The sequence below is a fragment of the Portunus trituberculatus genome, chromosome 27 (genome assembly GCF_017591435.1).
Source record: "Portunus trituberculatus isolate SZX2019 chromosome 27, ASM1759143v1, whole genome shotgun sequence".
Classification (NCBI taxonomy): Eukaryota; Metazoa; Arthropoda; class Malacostraca; order Decapoda; family Portunidae; genus Portunus; species Portunus trituberculatus.
In genome coordinates this window covers 12,179,938-12,202,372 of record NC_059281.1, presented here as the reverse complement: position 1 = coordinate 12,202,372, position 22,435 = coordinate 12,179,938, and the positions used below count along the sequence as shown (strand labels likewise).

The following is a 22,435-nucleotide window of genomic DNA, read 5'->3' as shown; positions in this document are numbered from 1 at the left end:
GTTTATGAAAATGCTTCTACCTGACCATTCCATCATTTACTTTGAGATCTATTGGCTTTATTCTTAGTCTTTATATTGGAAATTGTGCTTCAGATAATTGAAAATAAGAATCAAGAGCTCGGAGTATAAAACAGTGTATTCCAACGGCGTGCTCTCTCTCTCTCTCTCTCTCTCTCTCTCTGAACGTAATTTTTTCTTTAATGTATTCTAAACAGCTATTAAATACCTTTTTTTCTTACGTTTTTAATTATAATCTGTTAAGAGATTGATAAAAGATATGTGTGTGTGTGTGTGTGTGTGTGTGTGTGTGTGTGTGTGTGTGTGTGTGAAGCGGGAAAATAAAATAAAGAACAGTATTCTCTTTCAGCTGACGTCACAGATACCAAGGTTGTTTTTTTTTTTTTCATCACTTCATAGCCAACGTAAGGGTCATCACACACACACACACACACACACACACACACACACACACGTTAAACAAAAGCTACGTCACTGCGGAAAATTACTTAAACTTTTACAATAATCATTACTCACCGACGGTCCTTCCTTTCTGGTCTAGCAGTAGTACAACGTTGCCGACGCAGTTATTCTGTTCTTTTTCTTTACTCGGTTATCGTGCACCTTTTGTTTACAGTCTTTTTAAACACCGTCTGACATTCCTACAGGTGCTGGCTTACATTATAACAGCTGAGCAACACGTTATAATGTAGTTCACGTGGGCATTTCTTTCCAACCGCCACTCGATCAAATGAAAAAGCCACTGGTTTTATCTTCAATGGTGGTACTTGTTGCAGGATCAGAGCGGCGTATTACCACTCAACTCTGTGGATTGAGAGAGACTGACTGACTGAGGTCTGAGAGAGCGGGCGGGAGAGGAGGGAGGGTAAGGGAGATGACTCAGGTAAAATGTTGTGGCGATCCACAGGCTACGGCTAAATTCTGCTTCTATTCCTTGCGAAACACAGATGTCATGGTGATGCTAGTGAATGGGTCTGGTAATGGCTGACGTGGTTATGAGTTGTAAAAGTAGTAGTAAGTTAAAGCGTCTTGTTATTTTGACTGGCAGTAGTATGGTACAATACAAGACAAAGGCCAAGATATGCGTGGGCGGTTGAGGTAATAGCTAAAGCTGCAGTAATAGTTATAACATTCCTTTTAGTTATTAGTTCAAAGTTTCAGTGTTAAATATATGTAATGTGAGTGGATGATGTCATTGACAGTACATCAGTGTCTCGCTTTTGTATACAAAGCACAATACTTCTAAGAAATCCACCACATACCACACGCTACACAACCAAGAAAAGTTACAACACCAGTCATGGATGCAAGTAAACACCAGAAGACGGGAAATCTCAGAAAAAAAAAAAAGCAGAGAATTCTTGCAGGAAATAATTGATAGAAAAATGAGGTTGTAAAAATTAAATGAAGAGTAGGCTAGTTGATGCACAGGAAAGAAAAATAAACATAACTGAATAGATAGATATATGCATAGATAAAATAAAGTAGGTATAAAAAAAAGTAAATAGAGTTAGTTACAATTACTGCCCTCATGTTGGAGACTTGGCAACAAAATCACCAAGCAAGATTACCATTAATGATTACACACACACACACACACACACACACACACACACACACACACACACACACACATCAATCTTAGGGTCACCATTAAGCGTGTTGTCAATTGATAACATAAACTGATGTACAGCCTGTTAAATTACCAGGAAAATATGACATTAGTGTGAATACAATTAAATTGATGGATAAGAATCAGTTGACGTTTTCTGAAATGAAAGTAGTTTAGTAAAGGGTAATGTAGCTACTAATGTAATAAATATTTCTACAAGTAAATTGAGGGCTAAAGAATAACTCAAAGGATAGAATACACTTCTTTAATTGCTATCCTGCATTTGATTGACGTAAGAAGTCCCAGAAACACAGTAATTTAATCTTTCTAGTTAATTAATCTTATTCATCTGTGCTTTTAGGCATTAAACATATTGATGAAAGAAAATAAGGCTTTAAGAAACGTCTCACCACCATTAGCAACTCCACCACCATGGCCAATAACCCTCCCCCAACCCCTGGCCATGACACCCACCTCATCCTAACCGCTACCGACAACCCCTCCTCTTCCTGTCATAGCTACAAAGATGAACATGTCGCAAAATTACCACAAGAAAGAGACTCTAGAAAATAGTCAACAGCTTTACCCACAACAAAAAAGAATGGATAAGTTTTCCGTCAGTAGTAATTGGCATGGATGGATATATGATGTTTGTAATTAGTCAGCATGATCAGCCCCACGTCACTGTTTTTATTGCACAAGTCACTTCCATTAACTTCAAGGCTACTACCGTCTGCCTGCCTGCCTCCCCAGCGACAATTACAACATTAATGAGTTATGGTCACATATTTAATGACCTGTAAGTGCTTGAAATTAATGCTTTCGTAATCGTATTCCCAACCATTCTGGCGTCTTATTCCGGTTAGTCTTGACACGTTATCATGGAGGATACTAGAGTTTTTATTAGGTTTTCATGATTCCAGGAATAGTTTAACAAGAACTCTGCACCGTCACTGGGAAAATTACCCTGGGGAACCTGTCGTCTGGTGGTCATTTCTACAGTCCTTGAAAATCCCTGATGCGAGAACAAAGCTTTTTAATATTCGGACAGGTTACTTGTTGATAAAATGGCTACCGTAGATAAACAGATAAACAGAAGCAGATTTCTACACTTCAGTACACCAGTGGGAGGATAATAAGGAAGAGGATCTTTTTATTTGTTATTTTTGTTTACCGTGAAGAAAAAAAATAACTTTGCTATTTCTTCGACGACAGTGAAAAGGAAACATCATCAATCATCGTTACGAATAAAGAATAAAATATACTTTGTTACAAAATTCTCAAAACTAAAATTTTCACGCGCCACAGATATACAAGATAGAAAAGCAGAACATAGGCTACATACAGTATACCGTCTGTTCTCCCCTCAGCTAGATGCCTCGATGTCAGACTCACTTCACTGGCACATAGAATTCAAAACATCACAAAGATCAAATGTTGCTAGTTAATTTTACAGCTGGATTTTCTGTTACCTTTTCTCATTCCTTTCAGCTCCTGTGAAAAAAAAAAAAAACTTACATGATTAATAAAATTTCATTACCTAAGAATTATCGCTATTATTTTCTATGTTCCAAGCATCAAGCACCGCCAACAACACCAACACTTCTAGCAACGCCAAAGGAAAGCAGGTGGTAAATGCTTGAAGTGGCGGGTTATCTTCAAAATAACTCACTAATCCGGGGCAAGGCTGTTCGAGGGATGGCGTTAGCACGAGATGGCTGGCTGGGCGAGAGAAGCTGGGAAGGCATGTCTACTGATGGTGCTATAATCGAGAGCTGACTCACCATGATGGGTGAGTCCAAAGAGAGAGAGAGAGAGAGAGAGAGAGAGAGAGAGAGAGAGAGAGAGAGTGTACCCACCTCTCCATCTTCGCTCTCCTCCTAACTTCAGACACTCAAGGAGAAAGGGAAAGAGGATCAGCGTCAGATGGGTGAGAACGAAATTAAGAGGAAGGAAGGGAGAATAAAGAGGGAAGGAGGGAGGTGGGAGGCTCACAGAGAAGGGAGAATAGGAAGGAGGTAAGGGAGGAAGGGGGAGAAAGCGGTTAGACGCCACGTGACCGCCAGTTACTCAGCAACAACCCACTTGTTTAGAGAGAGAGAGAGAGAGAGAGAGAGAGAGAGAGAGAGAGATTTGGTGTGGGATAAGTAAATAGAGTGAGTTTACGAAGCTTTTGTCTGCTTGAGATGGGTTGAGTGGCCGAGTTGGGAGTGAAGAAGGTTGAGAGGAGAGGTCAGCACCAGAGAGAGAGAGAGAGAGAGAGAGAGAGAGAGACCTTCAGTGACTGGAGGAAGGACTGACGGTGTGGGAGGGTGATGAGAAGATAATAGGAAGGAGACGTGGAATGATGGGTGGGAAGGGAAAGAGTTAAGAGCGAGGAAGCGTGGGAGGGGACGCGAGAGCAGGTTGCAGGAAAAGAAGAAAGGAGACAAGTTGAGGAGAGAGGGGAAGGAGTAATGGGCGGGTGGGTAATGTTTGTAGAATAAGAAAAAAAAAAGTTACATACTTCATGAACGTTTGGGTTGGCCGCCAGCTTGGCTCTCATTGGCTCCACGTGTAGGCGATGTAAGCTGACCACCCTGCTCTTGTTGCAGCCATTGGTTCCACGTCCTGTTTAAGTTGAAACGGAGTAACGCCGATGTGATATGGATGGATGGGAGTGAGTGGGTGCGTGCTTGACTGGTTATCTCGTCTCAACAGAAGGTTTCGTGGTGGGATGAGGTGAACATTCTTGACATTTTACGAATACCCCCCTTGTATTCTATTTATAGATAATGTTTCAGTCTCTCTCTGTGAAAAAAATAAGACATATTGTGTTATAAAGTGGCTGTTCATGAAGGCGAGAGAGCTTGCAGTGATATTCATGATTCCACTTTGTCTTGTGGATAACTGCCTGTATTTAAATGGGATAATAGGAAGTAAAAAGCTGGTTGACAGTTAATCATATGAGGTGAATGGCAGATCTGAAGTTGCATGCATGAGGAAACCTGCTATCACTCACTTCACTATGTTTCCACTATCGACATGTTAATAGGGCATTTTTGGGAGAGCAAGGTAGAACGGGAGTTGTCCTAGCAACCTGCCAGATGCGCAACGTTTTGAGTTTGGCCCTAAGTATTATCACCATGACTAAGGGAACAAGTTATGTCTAGTCATCCACCACCAACACCGTCTGACCCGCCACGCTGCAGCCCTTTCCCAGACTCACAAACCGCTTGCAAAATCCAGACATATGATAAAAGCATCTAGCAGTGGTTTATACATTACTCTAAATTAATAACATGTATTCATATTCCTTCACTTCGCAGCATGACACGACAGTTCTGAAGGGGATGTCAGATGCACGATGTTTCAGCCAACAGCTTGTCATCGTGAGTCAGCACAAGCAAGGCTGAAGACACTCTAGGGAAAGAAGAACCACCATCCTGAGTAATCTTATTAAATCTTAAAACTAACTTACAATTCCTCCTTTCCTGACCTTTTAAACCTTCCCATACACCACTGTATATTGCCCTTATCTAATTGCATCTTCTTATCTCCATAATGATTGACGTGTGGCTCTTATAGGATTCATTTAATTCATTCTAGGGAGATCAAACGCCATGTTACTAATAGAGGCAAAGGAAGAGCAAACGGTAACATACTTATTGACTCCGGAGAGGGTGCATAATATATTCAATGTTACCTAAAGACTGAGATAAACATATCAAGTTTTGGGAGATGCGAGAAAGTTAAAAGCGAGGAATATGCCATTTACAAGCAAGGAACGTTCTTTCTGCCTAGGGCGGCTCACGTGTTGCCTGAGCCTTCCTGACTGCACTGCAACTATGTAACGATGACGCTTGAGTTTTTCATACCTAACACTTATGTAATTCCTCTCGTCAAGTGCGTTAAGAATATAAAATGGTCATTGTTACGGTGACTCAACTCATGTCCCCCTCCTGCTCCTGCGCTGTCACCTTTTTTTTTACTTCCTGATTGTTTACATTGTTACCGAATCTCAGCAGCTGTGCAGTGCGTTAAAGCTGGTTTGTTTATTTCCTAAAAGGCATGGAAATAAACCAGTTCAAGTAAAACGTTAGAGACTAACCTCATAAGTGGAGATAAAAGAAAGGGAAGAAATGTGGTTAGGACAGAATAAATCAGTGTTTTGATTTAGAAGTCGTGAAAATAAACTCGAGAATAAATATAAGTCAAGGGGACATAAGACTATTAAGTGAGAAGATAACTAAGTTTAGAACTGAGATGACAAGATATTAAAGTATAATATAGAAAAAGGAAGAAAAAAAAATAATAAAGAAAAATGTACACCTGAGACTAAGATGACACAAGATACGTCAAGAGGAAATATCTTAAATCATGGACACACCAGTTAAAACACCATAGAAATATAAGAGATAAGTAAGAAGAAAAGACATACAGATAGATAAAAAAAAAAAAATCATAAATAAAGACAACATACAAGTTTTAATGGGGTTAAATAATATACCATGATTAACAATTTGTTTGTATTTTCTCTATGTAGTATAAACATTTGGACTAGATTATAAAGATTTACAAAAAAGGTCAATATTGTCTTGATGAGTAGACGTAGTACATGATGCGAAAATAAATAAACATATATAGTACAATATTTCTTCTATATTACATAGATACAAACAGACACATTCATCGAGGCAGAGAGAACAACAAAAAGAATAAACCAATTGCATCAATAATCTATAGTGATGGAAACTTCATGAGAGAAAATAATTGGTAGTCCCTAAGTGGCATACACCAAGACAGCCTTTACACTTATGAAAATGAATAATAAAGATAGATAACAGTTCTTCCCTGCATTATGTCCAAGCCAGTTTGTACTAGGGAGGTGATTGATGTATGTCGGGTGAGATTATCATATAGGGAGGCTCAAGAACAAAGCGAGAACATGGTGTGAACTGTACTTCCTTGTCTCCCATCTTCTGCGCCCTGAGCCGTGTTCCCGCATCTGGTACAGTGTGAGATTTATCAAACGATGCATCCACTGGTAAAGGGATGAAGTGTGTGTGTGTGTGTGTGTGTGTGTGTGTGTGTGTGTGTGTGTGTGTGTGTGTGTGTGTGATGTGGGAGCATTCCTCAGTAGCTACGCTTGCCAAACGCTTTGTTATCTCATTCATTTACACACAAAAACACACACACAAACACACCCAATCAAGGAGACATGAATGAAAATGAAGCTAATACTGTAACATCAGAAAGCACAGTTCACTTTTGCTTGTTTTGGTATAGCATTGAAGAGACTAGCTTGATGAATTATGAGCTTGCTTCTCGAGTGTGCTTTTAAAGTCAATCACCCATCATAGGACTGAGGAATACACTCATATATTAAACAACCACCATATGCTCGTTCATCTGTAACACAACCACAGTATTATGTAGCCACTCTGCACTCAGACAAGCACCAGACAGCCACCCACCTGCTGCAAAACACTCCACTCACTTCAATGACAGATATGAGTGCATATTTACAAAGCCTTACATGACAGGTGAATGACTGTTTGTCTCCCTTAGTAACACTGTCATGAATCTTCCTTACAACAAGTGATGAAGAGTCGAGGAGGTAGAGTTGGTCAAAACAAAAACTTAATACACTACTACCAGGAATGCTTCCACTCAGGGCTATCCATGCCACCCCTAGTGTCAGGGCCAGGCAGGAGCCATGCAAGTAGTGTGTTGAAAATAAAATTAAATAAAGAGGAAAATAGTCATTTGGAAATTGAAACTTTACTTTGCTATGAAAAGAAAGGTTACTATCCTTTAATGGCCTGACATAAGCCACATACCCACTGAATATATATCACAGTATAAGAGAGAGAGGAATACAAATAACACTCTTGAATATATCAGCTGTTAATATAGGCCATGCCAAAGGCTTGTCATAAGCCTAACTGCAAGCCAGTCAATACATTAATGACCCACATCCCATTCACAACACTACCTAAGCTGACCCTCCCGTCTCCGGGCTGTGAGGTGCAAGGCTCCACACACACACACATGCATGTGGAAAGTCTCCAAAAGGTCCCTACAAGCTCTTTGGTGTCTGTGTATTCAGAGAACTCAACACAACAAGTATCATTAAATACCACAGCATCACTAAAGCTTACTGAGCATCAAGATACAAATAGGTTAGTGCAAGGCATTCTGCAACCTGACACAGATCATAAAATTTTACTTGATGCTGCAGCTCAGCACAAAAGCCACTTTCCCAAAATGAAAATGAGCTTGCCTCATGCAGCTGATTTCCAAATCCTTCAGAGCAGCTCCACTTCATGGGGTCTTACAAGTTCAATAATACATAACACATTAACACTCAATAATATAAACAACATCAAACCAAATGCATATTGGTTTTTCAAAATAGATTAAACTCTTAAAGAAATAACAATTTCGTCTGCAACTACAAGAATGATAATTTATGAGATAAATAACAATTAGTATATGATAGATTACACTTCAATAAAGGATAAGAGAAAACAATGAGTGTCCTTACATGTACACAATCTTTTTCCAGAATGTGGAGTCACTCAAGTAACCCAAGGATCACCCACTGAGTCAGCAACAGAACTGCTCCGCCCTTTCCGAGCCGGAGCACAATGGCCCTCAAAGCTGCCAGTGGACCGGCCTGGAGCAGTTGTGGGAAAACAAAGTCCTCACGGTTACTCCATTGCTTCTACTCAAGATTTATGGAACAGACCGAGTCTTTTGGTTTTAGACATGGGCACTTCTTCCACAACCTGGGGAGAGAGAAGGCACACGTTAGTCGATGGCTCTCCTCCAACTATGGAAGAATGTGAATAGGTCAAGATGATGGACAAGATCAGCAATTATAAGCTACAAGAACAACAGGGATAATCTTCAATGTAACTGAACAGTAAATGGGTGACAGCGTGAAGTGGAAGTCCTCCTTTCACTGAATGAGAAAGAGTTTACAGTGATGGCAACACTTCCAGGAACTTTCCTGTGTACTAGTTCCCTTGAGCCAGTTAGCTCATGGCATCATTTTTTTTTTATTTTTTTTTTTCTAATGTAGGGAAGAGGGCCAGCCAAGAAAAAAAAAAAAAAAAAAAAAAAAAAAAAAAAAAAAAAAAGTTAAAAAAGGCCCACTTGAGTGCTGGCTCTCTAAAAAGTGCAAAAAGTGCCAAAACCGTCAGCCAGAATTAGGGGAGCAAATGCCTCGATACCTCTCTCTTAAAAGAAGACAAGTTGGTAGAGAAGTGCAAGAGCATCAGGTGTGGTGGTAGAAAACATTAAGTGAATAACAGTGAAATGAAAGAAGACTGAAAAACCATATGAAGGCTACAACCCACTTTCCAACTAACAATTATCATAGTATAAAATGTTTGTGATGCAGGAAAGTTAAGAAGATAAAACAGAAAAGAATAATCATAATGATGAAATATGCTTCTGTTTCATGCACACTCACCTTGATGAGATTGTCGATGCCTGTGAGGTAACCCTCCTCGTGGTTACCGAGCTTCCATGGCTTGCGGTGGGTGATAGAGATATCCTCTGGCACAGGCACAGTCTTTGCAAAGTCAATCATCCACACTCCAGCCTTCTCATCATCATAGATAATCAGTATGCTGCTTCCAATTACCTATCGGGCAAAGACATCCATGGTAAGAATAGAGAAAATAAACAAGGGTTTTATGAATTGCTTCTTACTCTGAATGTTAACTGTTTACATCCCATAACAGCTTTTTACAAGAGGCAGGGAAAGCAGTGTCAATAAAAAACAGAGATGCAAAGATCAAAAGTATCTAGGTGCAAATTTCATATTGGTTTTCTCTCTCCAAAAGACTACAAGACAAAGTTGTGAGGAAATACTTGTGGGTGAACACCTTTTGGCTGCCATCCTTTATGTGAAGAATTTTATTCAATATACAGAAAAGGATAGATCAAGAGCTACTTCATACAAGTAAGTGAGGATGAACATATGAAAGTAGCCACAGAACAAGAAGCTGTGCTTACCTCACGTTTCTGGAAGAAGGGTGAGTTAGCAAAAACGTTCCTGAGGTGCTGGAGACGAGCCACCACTTGTCGTTTGGTGTCCTCCCGCCGCCTCAGGAAGCCGCTCATGGTACTGATCACCTGCTCACGGCTCCTCACTGTCTGCAGCTCTGTCACTGCTTCCTTACCGGCCATCTGGGGAACACAATTTATCAACTAATGCTGTGAACTCAAATATTTTTTATCAACAAAGTTAAAGTAAAAAATTTCTAGGTATATTTATTGATGACAATCTAAGTCTTTATTATCATTCTTAAACAAGTCTTGGTAAATGAAGACACAAGATCAGGAAGCAGTCTGTACCTTGAGAGCCTCAATCCTGAAGCCAAGGGACCTGGAGGAGCTCATGTTGTCCCTGAAGTCCATATAGCGAAGCTTAGTGACAGCTCGGTTCTGGTGTTCATCACTAGTGGGTGCAGAGGCATCCACTTTGATCATCTGTGAGAGAAAAGGTTCTGTTAACCACTGTATTCAGCATAGTTTCTTAAACATAAAAGTGGTATGAAGTTTATGGCAATAAACCACTACATACAACGAAAGATGTTAGTTCATTATGAATCATTACAACTTTAATGACACAAAGTAGACAAATCATACACAAATCCTATAACTTCCTGTGAGCATCAGTGTTAAAATTTCTAATGACTATTTTGAAATGAAAAATTAGCTCTGAGAATAGATGACACATATGTTCCAACAGCTAAAAAGTAAGAATGTCAAGGCATGACATGAAAACCACATACATTTGAAGACATTGCTGGCAAGAATACCGACATACAAAATAAAAACTATTCACAAGGAAACAGTGGGAATAAACAACAAAAAGATGAGGTAAAGTGACAATACTTTGTGATGCCAGACAAGGATCAAGGGATGGGCAGTCTGGGTAAGGGGAATACCAAACAGGAGGCAAGACTCACCTTCTCATAGAGGTCTGTGCGTGCCTTGGTGTTGGAGACCTCAGACTCCAGGAAGGTGCGGGTGCCCATCTTGATGTCCATCACACACGGATTGTGGAAGTCATACAGTAAGTCCTGCATTTCAATAAAGTCTGGATTTGGTGGTCAAGGAAAAAGGCCGATAAAGACTTTGCTGAAGGGTACATTTGAGTTCCTGAAGTGGTGTGTTGTAGGTAGTGAAGGTAGTTCCTCAAGAGGTGTGCGTGCTATGGTGTAGTAGTGTGAGGTACTGTTGGGCAGATGTTTCTGTAGTGGGTGGTCTCTTCAGAAGCCGTCTATTCAGTGCTCTACATGACACCTTCTATCAAACTGGTAATACTATGAGGTGAATTGTTTTCTCTAATTACAACTACCAGTTTTCCATATATCTGTGGTGGTACCAGAGAACAAATGGGATAATGGGGTTTTATTTGGAGGTGGAAAGTAAGCAACAGATAAAAAGAAGTGTGTGTGTGTGATTCACTGTTTGATCTGCTGCAGTCTGCAACGAGACAGCCAGACGTTACCCTACGGAACGAGCTCAGAGCTCATTGTTTCCGATCTTCGGATAGGCCTGACTCAGACCAGGCACACACCACACACCGGGACAACAAGGTCACAACTCCTCGATTTACATCCCGTACCTACTCACTGCTAGGTGAACAGGGGCTACACGTGAAAGGAGACACACCCAAATATCTCCACCCGGCCGGGGAATCGAACCCCGGTCCTCTGGCTTGTGAAGCCAGCGCTCTAACCACTGAGCTACCGGGTGTGTGTGTGTGTGTGTGTGTGTGTGTGTGTGTGTGTGTGTGTGTGTGTGTGTGTGTGTGTGTGTGTGTGTGTGTGTGTGTGTGAGAGAAGTCCAACAATGAGAAGCATATTTTTCCGTTATCTTTCCTGGACACAAAAGGATACATTCATCTTTGTAGACGATTTCCCTGAAGAATGTCGGGGTAATCTCCCTGGCGGAGTCGTTCATGAGAGCCTGATAAGCTTTGGTCTCCAGGGCTCAGGTCCTCGCTTCTTCCAGATGGTGCCGGGTCCTGCTGGCGCCAGAGACCCTGGGTGACCAGACAGCTGCACCCAACTGTTACGACGCTCCTTCAGCAGCACCGATGACGCTGGCGCCGCGAGATTGAGTGCATTCTGGGGAAAACAAAAGACAGAATAAGGAAAATGATGTATAACAAAGGCAGGATATTGTCATATGTTCCAAATATTGATAACACGCCACGTGGCCTTGTGAGGGTGATTTAGCAGACAAGGAACACATGTGGGCCAGCGTGGCGCCAAGGTCCAGGCCTCGGGGTGGGACGCACCAGAGCCAATCGCTGCAGCATGGACATATCGGCGGCCTCGTTGATGTCTGCCGGAAGTGCTTCCTTGATGTACAGGGCGTCATTATCCTCTCCGGGGCTGTGTGCGTGGCCATTGGACGTAGCAGGGGACTCCGGGGCGCTGAGCAACGAGCTGTTCTGGCTGGGTGGGGAGCTGGTGCTGCTGCTGGACTTGATAGAGGAATTGTTGGAGGAAGGGGTTGAGGAGGTGGAGCAAGATCTGAGGGACGAGTCATCCTCTTCTGTGGACTTCTTCTTAGGCAATTTCCTCCACCGCTTGGTGAGCGAGTGTCGCTTGGTGCGAGGCGCCGGGGGATCCTGCTCCTCCTCGGACCGCAGAGACTTGCTTCGTGTGGCGCCCTGCAGAAGCGCTTCAATCTCGGCCTTTCGCTCACCGGCAACCTGTAATAGAGCACGCAGCGTGAGTACAGGGAACACATAAAACCACCAAACATGCAGTTAGGCGACAGATGCACCGCACCACGCAAGGCCGGGCTAGCCTCGCGGCCCTGCGTTGCTCCCTTGACGTCACCACCTGATAACATCTGCGGCTGACGTCAATACCAGGAACACTTGTCTCCCTCCAACACAAACACGTACACTTCCAGGGGCGTACACGACACTCCACCCACTCACGAATGGCAAAGTACGTAGACTGAGTTATCATCTCACTGAAAAAAAACTGGCGACGCATTTCCGAGACAAATTCACACACACACACACACACACACACACACACACACACAAAGAACACCAAACACCTGACAAGAGGACGTTTAATCATCACTTTCCTAAGACGGAGGGCGATTCTGGGACCTCAAGGCCGAGTGGAGCACCTGCTGGACCTCGAGTGACGTCAATGACCCGCCGCCACTCGAGGGTTCAGCCATGAAGTGGAAAGAGCGAGAGGTGGGCGGGGTATGGCTGCGATGGTGAACATGACGGTTGTTGATGGTGATGTGATGGTGGTGGTTATTGCGAGATTATGAGGGGGGGAAATGGAGTAAAACGATGGAGGAGGAGGAGGAGGGAGAGCAAGGGAGGGAGGGAAATGATAGCATAGCATAGCAATTTGTGAGTTACGACGTAGTAGTAATAGTACTAGGGAGTGGTGATGTACTGTACGCTCGCTCTCGCTCTCGCTCTCGCTCTGTCTCCTATCTTATCGCATCATTAGGGGCCAAAGTTAAGGCGTGATATGTCAATTTACTTTTTTGCCATGCTACATACTATACTGTCTTCCAAAGAGAGAGAGAGAGAGAGAGAGAGAGAGAGAGAGAGAGAGAGAGAGAGAGAGAGAGAGAGAGAGAGAGAACAAGGATAGCATTATATTTACTGTGAATTCATCCCACGAAAAAGCCTCTCTCTCTCTCTCTCGACTAAGGAGGAATCGAAAGTTCTGAGAGAGAGAGAGAGAGAGAGAGAGAGAGAGAGAGAGAGAGAGAGAGAGAGAGAGAGAGATTTTATCATTCAAGAAATCCCTCGTCTACATAACATTTTTGACGTCAGAGTAGATGTGTGTGTGTGTGTGTGTGTGTGTGTGTGTGTGTGTGTCGCATGGCTGGGTGGTGGACGTGGGCGCCTCAGCATTATTAGTTTTGCAAGTCAATCGCTCGCCGACACACACACACACACACACACACACACACACACACACACACACACACACACAGTTTCCCAGAAGATCCATGAGAGAAGCAAGAAAATAACTCATCACTCTTACATAACAACAAAAACAACAACAACAATACTTTTTCTAATTCGAAAATACATGAGCTTATTCATATCCATTTAATAATAATTGAACCCAAATACCACGAGAGAAAATAAGGAAAAGAACTTGCAGGAGGAGGAGGAGGAGGAGGAGGAGGAGGAGGAGGAGGAGGAGGAGGAGGAGGAGGACTGGCAGACAGCTTGATATAAAGAACATACTTCGTCTGAGGAAAAAAATAAATAGGAGGAGGAGGAGGAATGTACACGAGTATTAAACCAAACAACAACCACTCAGCACGCACGCGCGCACACACACACACACACACACACACACACACACACACACACACACAGGCAGGCAAGCGCAGTGTTTATTGGTGGGTGTGACGTCACTTCCTCAGGTCAGCTGGTGTACGTGACTCCTTCTGACACTCACAGACACGCCCCCCTCTCACGCCTGTCTGGTGAGTCTCATTCAGAGGACTCGAGCTTGTGTACCGCTATCCCTGAAGAGGAGGAGGAGGAGGAGGAGGAGGAGGAGGAGGAGGAGGAGGAGGAGGAGGAGGAGGAGGAGAAGAGAAGAAGAAGAAGAAGAAGAAGAAGAAGAAGAAGAAGAAGAAGAAGAAGAAGAAGAAGAAGAAGAAGAAGAAGAAGAAGAAGAAGAAGAAGAAGAAGAAGAAGAAGATCAACATGAAAACAATAAAGACGAAAAGAAAGAAGACATGAGAACAGTTACCAGGAGGAGAAGGGAGAGTAAGAGAAGGAAGAAGAGGAAGAGGGGGATACTAAACAAACGAAGACTTATCATCATAATCTTCCTTATTAATAGTAGCACTGTACCACTACCACCACCACCATCACCACCAGCAACAACAACAACAACGGCAGAAAAAGACTAGGATAAGGAAGGAAGATGATAAAGAAGATTATATAGCAGTAATAGTATAATCAGGACGAGGAAGTGTGACATGCCCTCGCACACTCACATTTTTTTTCGCGTCCCTTTAATCTCCACCTCGCTCTCATGGGTGTACATAATCAACAACCCACAAAAACTAGAGACCAACCACCCAGCCAAGGTTTACGTGCAGGACATACTAAAGTGTCACAACTCGGGGGTTTTTCCTTTCTCATCTTTCTTATACACGTAATTACACCTTTTTTTTCTGTCCCCTCCTGTCTGTGTAAAAGGCAAGGCTGAAAACGAAGGAGGCACCAGACATTCACCTTTTCAGACAACCTCCAGCGTCACCCCGCCTGTTATTCGGCCTCAGTTAGCAAGGGTGATTCATCGTCTGTCCTACTGTTCTGCGCGGGATTGTAAATAGAAACCCACATTGTCTGTTAGTCTCATTTTTTCCCGTCCCACCTGTTGTCCTTTTTTTTTTTCCACCTGTGTCCTATATACTCTTTTCTTTTTATTCTATTCCATTCTCATCGTGTACGTTTTTATTCTTTTCTCATTATCTACAACATGTTACTATCGATTTTTTCCCTTTTTTCGCCCTTACGTTCGTCTAATTGTATCCTCGTATTCTCTGTCAATTCCAATGTTTGTTCTTATTTGCCTGAACACCTTGGTCTCTTACCTGACTTGCGTGGCGGTGTGTGATATTATAAGCCTCCACTCGCATCTGTTGTCATGTCTCCAGTTGTGTCTATCATCCATTCTTTTGCTGTTGTCTGCACGCATCGTTCATGTTTCATCCGAATTATTGTTCGTTCTATTTTTTTTTATACCTGTGCACTATTCATTGTTTCTTATTCCTTTTCTCTTTATATGTACGCTATTTTCATTCTTCATCTGGCTTACTGTATGAATGCCTCTTCTTTTATTGCTGCCAGTCTGTCTGATCTGTGTACAACTCGCCTGAGCTTCCATTCTTTACATCCTCAAAGACTTTATAATCCCGTCCATCACGTTTGCTCCTCACTATACTCGCTAATGTTACAACTTCCCCCTAAGTCAGTGTTATCGAGGCACTTCCTTAGTCTATGTATTTATAACCAAATAAAATAACTAAATCTGTCACGTTTTTATAAAGCACTACAAAGATGTCTTAAAATGTTTGGTGCCTTGAAGAGAAGCTACGTTATGGCTTCTATGTATCATGGGTGCTACAAATCCACCTTCTTAAACTATCAAGTCGACCCAATAAAACTAATACAATCTATCTTAAGCTTATTTTCTATTCACTACACCCTCAATTCGTCTCATTCCCAGCACTGTTTCTTTCTGCCTGACCTACATGAACGACACACACACACACACACACACACACACGTTGGTTACCTATTGGCTATACATCACCTAATCCTTTCTATTCCTTACACCCATCACTTCTTTCATTATTGCCAACACTGCAACACCTTTCCTCATATACCTGACTCTTCTGGCCTTCGTATTGACAACAGCTTCACCTAATCATTCTATTCCTTACACTCTCAATCTTTTTCTTAATTTCCAACGCTGCGCCCTTCCTTCTCTACCTCGCTGCGTGTAAATGCCGTCCTTCTGAATCATATATGACCTACAACACTCGCCTGGCTTTCTATCCACGTGCGATCCGTGCTAGTAATGTAAGCAGTATGAGGATCCTGACGCAAACAGCACCCCAAACGGCAACGAGTGTACGCTACCTTCAGTTAAAAGTCCCATGCCTTCGGAGAATAAATGTCACCACTTCGGGTTATTTAAATTCACTGACCTGATGAAAATGAGGGTGCTGAAAGAGGAAGCGTTAGATAATTTGTATGTAAAAAAAGAGCGTTGAAAAGATGAATTGAAAAAGGAGGGCGTTCAAATTATGTGTCAAATATGCCAGAAATAAGCTGGATAAAATAAGAGGTGGTATTATAATGTGAGGGTACTTTGAAAAATGGAGGGGCGTTTAAAATATATGCATAAAAAGGAGTTCAAATTTATACAAAAGAGGACCGTGTGAAATGAAGAAATATAAAGTATAAATAAAATGGACAAGGAAGCTAGAAAATTCAAATGAGAGAGAGAGAGAGAGAGAGAGAGAGAGAGAGAGAGAGAGAGAGAGAGAGAGAGAGAGAGAGAGAGAGAGAGATGAAGTGGGTCAAATTCACTTCTGCAGGGCAAATCTTAGTGAAATACTTCAAATCATGGGCAACTTATCTACACATCTAAACCACCACCACTTGTATACCCCTTAAAATATTCAAATTGCCCTTACATTCACTAGGCAACCTACTTATAACTACCAACAAAAAGAGAGAAAAAAATACTAATCTACCTTTTTCACACACACACACACACACACACACACACACACACCCTCCATAATACCTAGTAAGAGTGTCCAAGTCATCCCAAAACCCGAAAATAGCTGATGATGCAAATTGCCTGTTGACTCATCGCTCCTGACGGGGATGAGATGAGTAAAATGAGTAACCAACATGACACTCATTCACCTACAAATATTCATGACCTAGTGAGTTAGTTCGAGTAATCCCATTAACTTAATTCAAAGATGTGAAGAGATAGCGACAACAGAAGCAGAGGTAGTGGTGGTTGTGGTGAAGGTGATCGGTGTATGTGAGTGTGTATGTGGTGTTGTGGTTCAGGTCATGTAAACAATACCACGTCTCTTTCTACACTACTATGATCCACCACTACCAACACCTCCACCTCCTTCTCTCCACTCCGCTACCAGATCTTGACACAACTCCATCTCTTCATCTACTCTCTTACACACTTGTCTCTTCTGCATGTTCTCTTATCTCTCTTCTCTCATTGCTTTCGTTTTGTTCTTCCACTTACTCCCTCTTTTGTTATTCATTACTATTGAAATGTGGTTTGATTCTAATTAATTCGTTTTCCTTTCTTTGTCATAATGTTTATCATCTTTCTCTTTTTGTCCTAATGAATGATCTTTCTTAGTTTCAATTAAAGTATTCTTAATGTAACCATGTCAAATTCGTTTTCTTTCTCTGAAGACCAAATACGCAAATGCTTTTCTGCCATAGTCTTATTAATTAAATGCCATAACTTTTCATTGTCGACTCAATCATATAGGTTTCTCTTTCTCTGCAAGTCTTGACATATGCATCTTCTTTCAGTCGCCAGCATACAGTCTCAGTCTTCTCTCTTCTGGCATGCCCACGACGCTGCCTCCTTGCCAACACGGCATGCATATCACATCATACATCTCCATTTCGGTACAGCTGTGACGTATGAACCAAGCTCCTCCTCTCATTACCCATTCATTGTGTGCGCCTTTCTTATGTGGGTAAAACCGTTTGTCACTATTTTTCGTCTCTTGCAATGGTGCGTATTTATTTCCTTTCTTCGTTTTCTGTATTTCTATATGGTTTACTATAGTGCTTTTATGGTGGTAAGGTGCAAAAAGGTGGTTCTGCATAATTTATAATACTATTTTTTTTTTTTTATCTTCTTCAGCGATGCGAAATGTCTCTACTACTCAAGGCAATGCCGTATCCATCAATTTGTTGTACTACCAAGCGACTGAAAGCTGGTGGTAAAAGATATATAATTCGTGTGCGTGTGCGTGTGTGAATCAAGGCTGCCCTCACTAAAGACGAAGAATAAGTGATACAATTCTCTACCAGTAAGCCTCATGACTCTACCAGAACACACACTGCCATACCTCACTTCACCTTACCTTACCTTATCTTATCCATCTACCTGTTCTATTATCTTTTTCACCTGTAGTCCTTTAACACATTCACCATTAATCTTGAAATGGTGCCTTATTTTGTACGTTTATTTCATCTATTCATTATTTCTTGTTCGTCTCCTCATTCTCAACATTTATTATATCTCTTCCTTTGCTTACTCATACAGATGATATACTACGTAACGTTTAAAATTTTCCCCGGGTTTTTTTGCTTTAATGTCTCGCTCACAGAAAAAAAACACATGCATATAGATAAACACGTGTCAGGGTCTGTGTTGTGGTTATATAACTATGACGTTAGTGATGACGTGTAAGCGTGTGTTTCCCGGCATCCTGTGTGTGTGTGTGTGTGTGTGTGTGTGTGTGTGTGTGTGTGTGTGTGTGTGTGTGTGTGTGTGTGTGTGTGTGTGTGTGTGTGTGTGTTGAGAGCTGCTGTGAACGCAAGGAGCAAAAACAGATAAGCAATAAAGATAACGCTAAAGATAATGAGAGAGAGAGAGAGAGAGAGAGAGAGAGAGAGAGAGAGAGAGAGAGAGAGAGAGAGTTTTCCAGGGCATTACGTCAAGGTAGAGAAAGTAGCGTGGGTGTAGAGTAGAAAGCAACACTGTTTTTGAGGAGGATGTGACCAAGACCAAGGCAGTGTGACGGAGGGAAGGAAGGAAGGAAGACCAAGGGCAGCAGTGACAAAGAGCAAGAAAACGACCATGAGAAAGAGAGCTGTGTTATGTTGTACCGTTGGAGAGAGTAAAAATGGAGACGCATGAAAAGAAAGAAAGAAAAAAAAAAAAAAAAAAAAACATGTACGGAAAGGGCAAGCTGATCCTTACTATAAGAAACACACATGAAAAGAAAAGAAAGAAAAAACTTAATCATATACGAGATTTCGCACATGATACGAACACGAATGAAAGAAAAAAAAAGTAAGACGGACACAATATAACGAAAAAAGGAGAAAAAAGAATGAAAGGACACGGGACAAATATATAAATGCAGGTTTGTGACGCAAATAAAACGCGTCACTGGAACAACACAATAGAAAAGTGCAGTGGACAGGAGAAAAAGGAGGAGGAGGAGGAGGAGGAGGAGGAGGAGGAGGAGGAGGAGGAGGAGGAGGAGGAGGAGAACAAAAGCAGAGAGAAAAGGATATCCTAGAGTTGTGATGCTAAGAGTTAAGCAACCGTGTTTATTATTGTTACTCTCTTTGTTATTTACTCCTTTTCTTCTTCCTCTCGACACAGGCCATACCATCTGCTGCGTAATGAGAAGCTTCAACAATTCCCATCACTATCATCAAGATCTTTACAGCAAATCACGAAAGGTGAACGAACTGGGGAGAAAACAGTGTTATTTTAGGTTCACGATGTTTGACTTCTACACATGCCCTGTTTAAATATCTTTCTATCTTTTGGGTTGAGAAAAAAATGACAAGAACGAAGGGAAATGAGGAATAACATACAGTAAAGGTCCTTCATCCTCATTCATTTTTATGGGTACCGAGATAATGTTGATCTTAATATCTTTGGGGTTTTTAAATGTGACTGAAGGAGGAGGAGGAGGAGGAGCGTGAATCGTCGACACCATTTGCGTCAGAAACATTGCCACATCTTGGGTAGTGTGTGTGTGTGTGTGTGTGTGTGTGTGTGTGTGTGTGTGTGTGTGTGTGTGTGTGTGTGTGTGTGTGTGTAGGGCCAGTCACCACATCCGTCAGCCGTGAACATGTGATAAGTCTCCAAGGCGAGAAACAGAACACACACACACACACACACACACACACACACACAAGCGCATGCGTCACAGGAAATCCTCAGTCAGTAATGTGTATAGTACAATTTCATTCAAGAAACAAGAATAAGTGTGTGTGTGTGTGTGTGTGTGTGTGTGTGTGTGTGTGTGTGTGTGTGTGTGTGTGTGTGTGTTACTTTCAGTTTATAATTGGTAACAGTCAAACCCACACAACTAAAATCCTTAAAGTACCTTATTCCTTATCACAAAATCTCTAATCCGTTCAAAACACCTTTTATCACCACCACCACCACCACCACCACCATTCATACATACAAACACACATCACTGTCAGTACAAATGTAATGTTGGTATAAGCTTCATAAATCTCTTTCACTAATTGTATTTTTGTTTAATCTTACTACTACAACTACTAAGCTAATATAATCCATCCATGACACTACGAAGTAATCCCGTTAAAATCTGGGAACTTTTGACACCTGTATTAAGCACCCAATTTGAAGGTCTAAAGAGCAATAAACCAAGATCAAGATTAAGACAACCTCCACGTAACACACCGCTACGCTCCCTTCATACCTGTCTCGGTTCTCCAGCCATGCTCAGTGTACATAACCTCTCCACATAGAGTCCCACGATACTGCCCTTTACCCGCCCCTTTGCCCCTCCCCCGCTCAGCACAGGTGATCATCCACAGGTGTTCAAGAGTGGTTAGAAGTGTGCTCTTCATTCCCTAACTCCACTCGTCCACTCCCTCCACCTCCTCCTCCTCCCCTCCCTCTCTCTCATTTCTCCACTTTACACATAAACTTATGACTGGATGTCCACACCCAAGATTCTTGCCTCATCTTCTTTCTGCTGTGTGTGTGTGTGTGTGTGTGTGTGTGTGTGTGTGTGTGTGTGTGTGTGTGTGTGTGTGTGTGTGTGTGTGTGTTATGTTAATAAGAACAACAGTAACAGAAGACACATTATACAAGCAGAACACTACTTACTATGTACTACTAATACCTTTACAACCATTGATAGTTGTAATAGCAGCAGCAGTAGGAGTGAAAAGACTCCAACAATCACAAAACACAAGTAAATACAAGACATCAATAAAACAATATTTAAAATAATAATCAACAATGGTGACTTACAACACACCCTCTTCAAACATCCTTGTGTAGGTCACTTCAGGAGGAGGAGGAGGAGGAGGAGGAGGAGGAGGAGGAGGAGGAGGATAGACAAGGCAATAGTGAAAGAATAAACACAGTGAAATTAAACAAGAAAAGTTACAACAAAAAAAAAGCAAGCGAAGGATTGGAGTTTAAATCAAAAGCAAGCGATGAAGGTGGCGAGCTTGTAGTTGTACTAGGAAAGAGGCACAGGAAAAAGAGAGAAAGAACCTGTATGTAGCTTATACATTATATCTGAAGAAAGTGGACGAGCCCCGTAGTTTGTATCTTGACCAAAAGGAAGAGGAAGAGAAGGAATGCAGCTGACAATTTGACCCGGAGGAGGAGGAAGAGAAGGAATGTAACTTGCATTTTTTATCGAAGGAGGAGGAAGAAAAGGAATGTGGTTTGTATTACTACCTGAAAGAGAGCGAAAACATATATAGCTAGTATTTTTACCTGAAGGAAGAGGAAGAGCCTGAGGAGCGTCATATCTTGCGTGTCCTTCCCCTTAGGGTGGTACACGGCTGTCTCTGGTTCCCGCATCACATCACTGAGAGGCATTTGCACAGAGGCCTTCATCTCGATGCACATCCACACAACGGTCCCAAATAAGCTCTCACTGATACGATATTAACTCCAAAAGCGTCCCCTAAACCTTCTGGTCCTCACTGCTGGCTGGGAAGACTGCGTTTGGTGCCTTTGCAATGTCGTAGCGAACAGAACTTGGGTATGGAATCTCCAAGCCATGCAGGGTCGAACTTGAGTGGAGGTCTGTTGTTTCCGTGGATTTGGATCAGTGTATTACCTTAGTTTTATGCGTATTCAATCTCTCTCGCTTTCTTTCACCGCCTCCGCACACTAATATAGGCCAAGCGGAGGTAACGGGACGTCCACTTTCTATAGGGTAGCGGTGACAGAGTGACTTAGTGGCTGACTGAATGAGAAGCCAGGTAGCGTCTCTCCTTTAGCCTGTCTTCCTTCTTCACTCACAGCGCACGGTTCCTCTAGCACTGAACCTGCAACCCCTTGACGATTCAGGAAAGCAGTAATTCACACAGAAAAGCCTTCACGTAGCGACTTGCACGCTTGTTTTCCTTCCCGGACTCAAGTGGCAGGAAGGTCGGGCTGGCGAACCAAGGACGGGAGCGAGGTAAGAGAGCGTCCACCCAGCACCGCGTTTAGCTAGTGACTGACAATGGAC

General features: G+C 42.1%; 2 protein-coding genes and 1 long non-coding RNA gene across 3 annotated transcripts in view; 1 reads left to right on the top strand and 2 right to left on the bottom strand.

The window, feature by feature from the left end:
* Positions 1-854, bottom strand: part of LOC123509883 (kelch-like ECH-associated protein 1B) — a 29,702-nt gene extending 28,848 nt beyond the window's left edge. The window contains 1 exon segment of the mRNA XM_045264477.1: positions 535-854. The gene's annotated coding sequence lies outside the window, so the exon portion shown is untranslated.
* LOC123509888 overlaps positions 1-7,030 on the top strand; it is a 25,610-nt gene extending 18,580 nt beyond the window's left edge. The window contains exons 2-3 of the long non-coding RNA XR_006676316.1: positions 3,206-3,422; positions 4,939-7,030. This is a non-coding gene — a long non-coding RNA (uncharacterized LOC123509888). The remainder of the gene's footprint in view (positions 1-3,205; positions 3,423-4,938) is intronic.
* On the bottom strand, positions 6,124-22,435 carry LOC123509884 (inositol-trisphosphate 3-kinase homolog). The gene is given in 9 exon segments (XM_045264478.1): positions 6,124-8,403; positions 9,093-9,266; positions 9,641-9,814; positions 9,983-10,117; positions 10,600-10,730; positions 11,536-11,625; positions 11,628-11,766; positions 11,940-12,359; positions 21,691-22,435. Coding segments are annotated over 9 exon segments (1,458 nt in total). The 5' UTR covers positions 21,826-22,435; the 3' UTR covers positions 6,124-8,343.